This window comes from Babylonia areolata, chromosome 1, assembly GCF_041734735.1.
Source record: "Babylonia areolata isolate BAREFJ2019XMU chromosome 1, ASM4173473v1, whole genome shotgun sequence".
NCBI lineage: Eukaryota > Metazoa > Mollusca > Gastropoda > Neogastropoda > Buccinidae > Babylonia > Babylonia areolata.
Window position 1 is genome coordinate 57,648,720 of NC_134876.1, and position 7,500 is coordinate 57,656,219.

General features: G+C 45.6%; 2 protein-coding genes across 10 annotated transcripts in view; one reads left to right on the forward strand and one right to left on the reverse strand.

Annotated features, from left to right (window-relative positions):
* Positions 1-7,500, reverse strand: part of LOC143284593 (short-chain dehydrogenase/reductase family 42E member 1-like) — a 459,710-nt gene that overhangs the window by 438,224 nt on the left and 13,986 nt on the right. Inside the window, exon 3 of the mRNA XM_076591422.1 lies at positions 3,960-4,055. Coding sequence (XP_076447537.1) covers positions 3,960-4,055 — 96 coding nt within the window. The remainder of the gene's footprint in view (positions 1-3,959; positions 4,056-7,500) is intronic.
* The window catches only part of LOC143284534 (netrin receptor UNC5C-like), a 908,143-nt gene that overhangs the window by 91,047 nt on the left and 809,596 nt on the right, over positions 1-7,500 (forward strand). The gene's annotated exons all lie outside the window — the stretch shown is intronic.

A 7,500-nucleotide genomic window follows, 5' to 3' on the forward strand; every position in this document is an offset into this window, starting at 1 on the left:
TGGCCTTTCATGAATCCATTTCCATCACCACGATTGGTCGCACTCGGGGACGCCTTTGCGGCAATAAGTGTGACGAGACTTCATGACAGGACGTTACTCAGAAGATCGTGTTCAGATGACAGAAAACCACTCGTGTAGATGGAAGAAAGAAGTTAATGGCTAACAGATCCCTGCACAGCATTCTGAAAGCTACCGTGGTTCTCATAACTGAGCGCCGGGGATGGGTTGACTAGTGCGAACAGCTCGGATCAAAGAGTTCGTTATACACGCGTTATTGTTATCATTATCATCACCACCTGCAAAAAGATGCTCCAGTAAAAGATGATGACTGCTCTGGCATTGCGGCAGCTACGGCAACCAAACTCTATTCATAGGCGATTCTTTTCTTTCTAGTTCGGCTAATAGTAGCTGGTCGTAGCTTCTCTTTAAAACCTTGGTAATTGCAAAAAAACAAAAACAAAAAAACAAACAAACGAAAAAAACAACAAACAACAACAACAACAAAAACCAACAAAAACAAAACAAAACCAAACCCCCCCCCCCAAAAAAAAAAAAAACAACAACTCAATTTCCACATGAAACAGAGATTCTATCTCTCTCCTCCCACCTAAAGGCTTCGGTTGGTACGGGAAGGTCAGTATAGTGTTCGGAACTACCATGCCAATGCGTCGATCAATCACTGTGGATAGTTAATACAATCACCTTCCTGTATCGCTCTCTCTCTTTCTATCACTTTGTCTGTCATCATTAATCATCATTATCATCATCATCATCACTGACAGAGATCTGTCTCATGAGACAATGCTTAGTGCGTTCTGCTGCAAGAGTCAGTCTCGCGAATTATTGTGGGCTATCCCGTCTGGTGTCGCACTGCGTCTGATATGGCCTGCTCACAGCAACAACAGTCAACACGCTAGCAAAGCTCTAAGAAAGGTAAACGGAAGAAGAAGAAGAAGAAGAAGAAGAAACAAATACCCCCCACCCCACCCCCACCCCCCCAAAAAAAACAACAAAAAACAAAACAACCCAACAACAACAAAAAAACAAAAACGAACAAACAAACAAACAAAACAACAACAATAAAAAAAACATACAAAAAAACCCAAACAAACCCAAAAAACAAAAAAACCCGACGAACAGCAGCAGCAACAACAAGATAAACATCAATACTGTTATAATATACACATGACAGGCTGAAAGAAAGGGGTTGGAAATCCCGGATATATCAGTCTGACTTATTCAAACACAGACAAAATCTGTTGCGACAGAACACACACATACACACACGCGCGCGCGCGCGTTCACACGTGTACACACACACACACACACACACACACACACACACAACCCCCTCTCCCCATCTCTCACTTCTTTCCCCCGCCTTCCGCTCTTCACCTTGCATGCCCCCTACCCGCATTTCTCCCCACCGTTTCAGTGTCCACGAAGAAAAAAAAAAGCAACAAAAGTTCACCATTCACGTATTTGATGTGGTTCAAGTAAATTTCAACAGCCTGCACAGACCTTGCCGTGAACGTGCACATTTTCTTTCACGACCCTATAAACACACACACACACACACACACACACAGATTATATATATATATATATATATATATATATATATATATATAGAGAGAGAGAGAGAGAGAGAGAGAGAGAGAGAGAGAGACAAAGACAGCTAGACAAAGATACAGACAGACAAAGAAAGAGAGACAGACAGTTCAGGAACAGGCACAGAGGGGGAGATCAGAAATAGCACGATGGCTGGCCTGCCCTATCTGGCACTACTTTTCTCTATCTCACTCATTCAAGACGTGCGGTTAGCGCTTCATACCTTCTTCTTCCCTCACTCACCCCTCCTTCTTTTTTTCTATAGCCCCATTCTCCCAGTACAACCCCCTCCTCTACCGCCTCCCTCCCCTATTCGTCTTTAAACCCCCACACCTCTATCCCCCGCCCTGCCCCACCCTCCTCGAAAACCTCTTTATTTTCCTGCTGCTCTTTCGCTTGCCTTGTTACTCAAAATACGGTAACTGTGGTAAAAGGATGGGGCCATATTTATGAGAGAAAAAAAAGCCTCAAAACCACTAGACGCCACCACTAAACAACTGCCCCATGTCATATGTAACCACTTTACTGCGGACCGAAAAGCAACGGTGCCAGAACAAAATATTACAGAGAGAGAGAAAGAGACACAGAGAGAGACAGAGACAGACAGACAGACAGGCAGACAGAGAGAAAGAGACAGAGAGAGACAGAGACCGAGACAGCGATAGAGAGACAGGGAGCAGGGTGAAGCAGAGACAGAGACAGAGAGCAAGCACAAACAGTATGATGGACTTTCTTTTTCTCTTCTCCGGCTGAAAATTCTGGAAGCTGACCAAGGCAGAAGGCAGGTGTTCGTTTGTTTTTGTTTTCTTGTTGTTGTTGTTGTTGTTGTTTTCCTTTGTTTTCTTTTTTCCTCCATTACGTCCTCTGTTCCTCCCACCCCACCACCTCCCTCACTTCCATCCCCTTCTCTTTCCACGGCTCACCTGCCTCCAGCTAATGAGTGTTATACCTTGCCGGCACCCTTACCTCTTACACTCCATCATTCAAGGTGGCGGATTTTGTTTTATTTTGACTTTTATTAATCTTTTTTTTTTTTTTTTTAAATGCAGTTACTGCTCTAGTTTTGGGGCTCTGTAGACCGGATTTACGAGCGGTTTCTGTTCTTGCCGCTTTCATCTTATATATGTTTTTTTTTGTTGTTGTTGTTGTTTTCACTTCTCCTTACTGCTGTTCTGTTGTTTCATTTTTCTTTCTATTGTGTGGTTCTTCTTCTTCTCAACTCCTCTCCCTCTCTCTCTCTCCCTCTCTCTCTCTGTCATTGTTCGTGTCCGTGGGCATGTATGCGCACGCGTGGTGTGTGTGTGTGTGTGTGTGTGTGTGTGTGTGTGTGTGTTGGGAGAAGGGCGGATTGGTGGGGCGGGCTCAGTGGAAATTCAAGAACCTTATTGTAGGATATCAAATGGGGATTGGGACCTTTCTACTTTGCCTCCTCTCTGTTTTGAGAGGGTCGAAGTGCGAGTGTTTCATATCAAGTGTGGAAAGGTGGGATATAAAGAGAGGAGAGGAGGGGGGGGGGTGAAGAAAGAGTTGGAAGGATGCTGAGAGAGAGGGAGAGAGCGAGAGCGAGCAAGAGTGAAAGAGCCCAGAGAGAGAGAGAGAGAGGGAGGATGATGGATTATCCGGATTGAGACAGACACACACACACTCACATAGACAGATAGATAGATAGATTGATAGGTAGGTAGGTAGGTAGACAGATGGATGGATGGATGGATGGAAAGAAATATATATATATCGACAGTCAGATAGAAAAATAAATCCGTAGACATGCAGATGGGTATATAGGTACATAAAGAATTAAAGAGTGAGTGACAGAGACAGGGAAAGGAACAGAAACGGAGACAGAAACAGAGACGGAGACAGAAAGAGTGAGAGGGTCAGACCGGCAGACAGACAGAGCGACAGACAGATTTGAGACAGACACAGCCAGACAGACCGACAGGCAGACAGACACAGAGACAAAGAGAAACCAAACCGATAGAAATGAAGACCTCTGCACATCTGAACAAAACATATCACAATGCAGGATACCGTTCACAAGCAGCCATGCAAAATCACATACAAACAAACAACAGTTCCGCAATCCAGAGCAGAATAAATACAGACAAAGAAGAGAAGAACAAGGCAAGAAGAATTTATCATTAAAACACACACACACACACACACACACACACACACAAGTAGAAATATCGTCATCATGAACACACAGAGGGAATACATGAAACACATCAAATTCAGATCCGTCAACAAACAATCGCGTGGCGAAACAAACAATAAACCAGTAAAGCATGTGCCCCCCCCCCCCCACCCCCCACCCCACTCCCCAACACACACACACACACACACACCTGTTCCCTGCCGGACATTCCGTACGAAGCCATGTGGAAGACAACGTCCGCTCCTTGCACGGCGTTTCTCACGTCCTCGTAATTCCGGATGTCCCCCTGTTGAATACAGTAACAATAATAATCATATCTCTGTCTGTCCACTTTAAAAACCAAGAAATTTTGTTTTCGGTAATTTTCTTTCATTCATGGTTATCATTCGGGAGCCGACGATGATGCCACTACGTTGCACAACAATAGATGGACATGCATGTGTATTTTTTGTATTTATATTGCTCTTTTTTGTCACAACAGATTTCTCTGTGTGAAATTCGGGCTGCTCTCCCAAAGGAGAGCGCGTCGCTACACTGACAGCGCCACCCCTTTTGTTGTTGTTGTTGTTGTGATGTTGTTGTTATTTCTTTTCTGCCTGCAATTTTATTTGTTTTCCTATGGAAGTGGATTTTTCTACGGAATTTTGCGAGGGACAACCATTTTGCTGCCGTGGGTTCTTTTACGTGCGCTAAATGCATGCTGCATACGGGACCTCGGTTTACCGTCTCATCCGAATGACTAGCGCCCAGACCACCACTCAAGGTCGAGTGGAGGGGCGACTGCCGGTGTGATTCGAACCAGTGCGCTCATATTCTCTCGCTTCCAAAGCGGACGCGTTACCTCTAGGCCATCACTCCACTGTGTGCCTCCGGAACCCAAAATCCGAAGCAGATATGCGGTTGTAGGTGGGGCGTGGAACGACAGCAGGCATCAGTGGCATGGGTAGACGCAGCTCTTTGTCGCCCATCTGCTCAAGATTCAGTGAGGACATTCAAGCCGCTAGGTCCTGGCGGCAGTCTTGTTCAAATGTCCTCACTGCATTGTTTGTCGGGGCATGGCAGCTACTTCTATCAACTTCTACTGCAATTACTTCATCATGAATTTATCAGTAAACATCCCATGGAGAGGCATCACCGAAATCAACGAAAAGAAACTGAGCGTGAAAAATTTCCTTTCTTTTAACTTTAACGTAAATATAATGATCGTAAGTACTAATCTTCTCATATGAAGGTTCAACCAGACAACCCAAATCCATACCGCACCCCCACCTCCTTGCACACACAAACGCACACACCAGGCTCTGCTTCAAGTACACACACAGTCTTTAACCTTTAACACACACAGACACACAGAGACAGACAGACAGACACACACACACACACACACACACACGTTCACCGAAACCCAGAGAGAAAGTGGAGGAGGTGAGAGAAGAGGAGTAGATATAAGAGATGGTATCGGGAGTCGGTGTATCTTTATTTGGTTACGTTGTTTTGTTTGTGAGTTTGTTGATATTAATTCTCTTAGTCTTGGTTTAAAAGCGTGAGCCAGCACAAGTAAGCACACGCGCAGGCAAGCGCATGTCTCTGTTCTGTTTGGTAAACAAAAAGAAACATATTTATGGATTCATGATAAAGAGTCGTAAGAAACAAGATGTTGCTTTTAATTTTTAAAAAAACAAACAAAAAAACAAACAAACAAAAAAACACACCAAAAAAAACACACACACAACAACAACAACTAACGGGATTACATAAAATGCTTAACACAATCGTGGAAACATTCCTGCTAGTGTTTCTCCCTGGTTTTTGGGTGTGTTTTTTTCCCCCCTACACCCCTTCATCTCCTTCCCAATCCCCAAACACGCGCTTGGAAATGGGCACCCCCACTCTCATCTACTGACTCTCTCAACAACTGTTCATCTCCACGATGACACAAAGCTAAACAAAACGATTAGCACCTCGCCCTGACTGACAGCCACTCGCAGCTCTCTTCTCTCTCTCTCTCTCCACAAACACACGCGCACACAAACACACACATACAGTGTATCCCACTTTTCCCTCGTACCCATTTCACTTTATACCCCTTTCCAAAAAACCCAAACACCCTACTCCCCTGCTGTTACATGTTGTTGTTGTTTTTTTGGGGGGTTGTATTTATTTTTTTGTGTGTATGTGATTTTTTCCCCGATCTTATGTTAAGGTGAATTGAATGAACACACACACACATACACACACACTCGCGTGTACGCACATACATGCACACACGCACGAACACACACATACGCGTGTGCGTGCGTGCGTGCGCGCCCGCGCACGTGTGTGTGTGTGTGTGTATGTGTGTGTGTGCGTGTGTGTGCGCGTGTGTGTGTGTGTTTGCTTGAGCGCATGTGTGTGCATGTGTGTTCTTTGGGGGGAGACAGGCTGACGAATGATTAAAGCAGTTCAGCGCCGTGGCAATATGGATGGGGTCCCCAGCTAACAGTACCCCTGGGGCTGTGACAACCGTCTTGTGAGGCCAACCGAGGCAAAGGGAATCCATATCCACGATCTTTCACACTCCCTGTAAGTCAAAGGCTGAACCTGACAAGCCGTACATCATTCAAAACACTTCCACGCGTGTGTGCTGAAAATAAAATATGAAGAAGAAAAAATCACAACCTCCGAACATGCTTTTAAGCCATTCCCGTAACTCTCGCTTATTTGGTGGTCTGGTGGCGGGGGTGGGCTGGGGGGGTTAGAGGGGCTGGGAGAGGGGGCACAACATGTCGACCTGGTTTTTCAGTTTGATATGTGTTTAGCATCTGCAAAAGAACCGTCTCTTTCCTTCTCATGGTGAGAGGTTCTGACTTCCCACACACGTGTCACATCCTGGAGAGACAAGTGTCTATGGCTGCGGCCATAGTAAACCCGGTTTTTTACCGCCGTCTTTTTTGCCGGCCCGGGTAAAAGAACCTGCCCGGCTTAATTGCTCTGTGGCGTCACCGATGACGGATATGGGTGGCCATAGTGGAGCAGGCCCGGCCCGGCATTTTCAACCCGTCGTTTCGACTTTCGTGCAAAACGTCCGTTTGCCGGGTCGACGGAAAGGAAAAGGGAAAGGGGAAGGACTCCGTTCCTAATTTTTCAATGACTTATCTCCCTTGCAAACATGGACGAAGAGAAGTTGATCAGTGCTGTGAGGCTCAGAACATTTATTTACAGCAGGAGTGACAAAAGACATGCCGACAGAGATCTTGTGGCGGCTGCATGGGAGAACATTGCGAAAATGGGGAAAATGGAAAGTGTGCACACTAAATTGCTGTTTTTTTAAAATTCACATGTCTCTCTCTCTCTCTCTCACACACACACATACACACATACGTACGCACGCACGACACACACGCACGCACACACACACAAACACACACACACACGCACGCGCGCGCGCGCACACACACACACACCACACGCACACACACACACATATGTGCGCGCAGATGTACACACTAGAACTGCTCGGCAGAAGTTAGTTGACTTTTCTCGAAGATCAGGTGCACAGAGTTCAAGAAGATGATCAAAAGAATGAGGTGTCATTCTGATGTACTGATGAAACTTCTCTGAGTGATTGCGCAGCTGGGGCATCAGATGGTGATATTCTCCATACATGTGTCTCCATCTGTTGATAGGATGAACAGCGAAACGTCGTAGGCTCCCTCTTTTCTTTCTCCACCACCACCACAGCAACAACA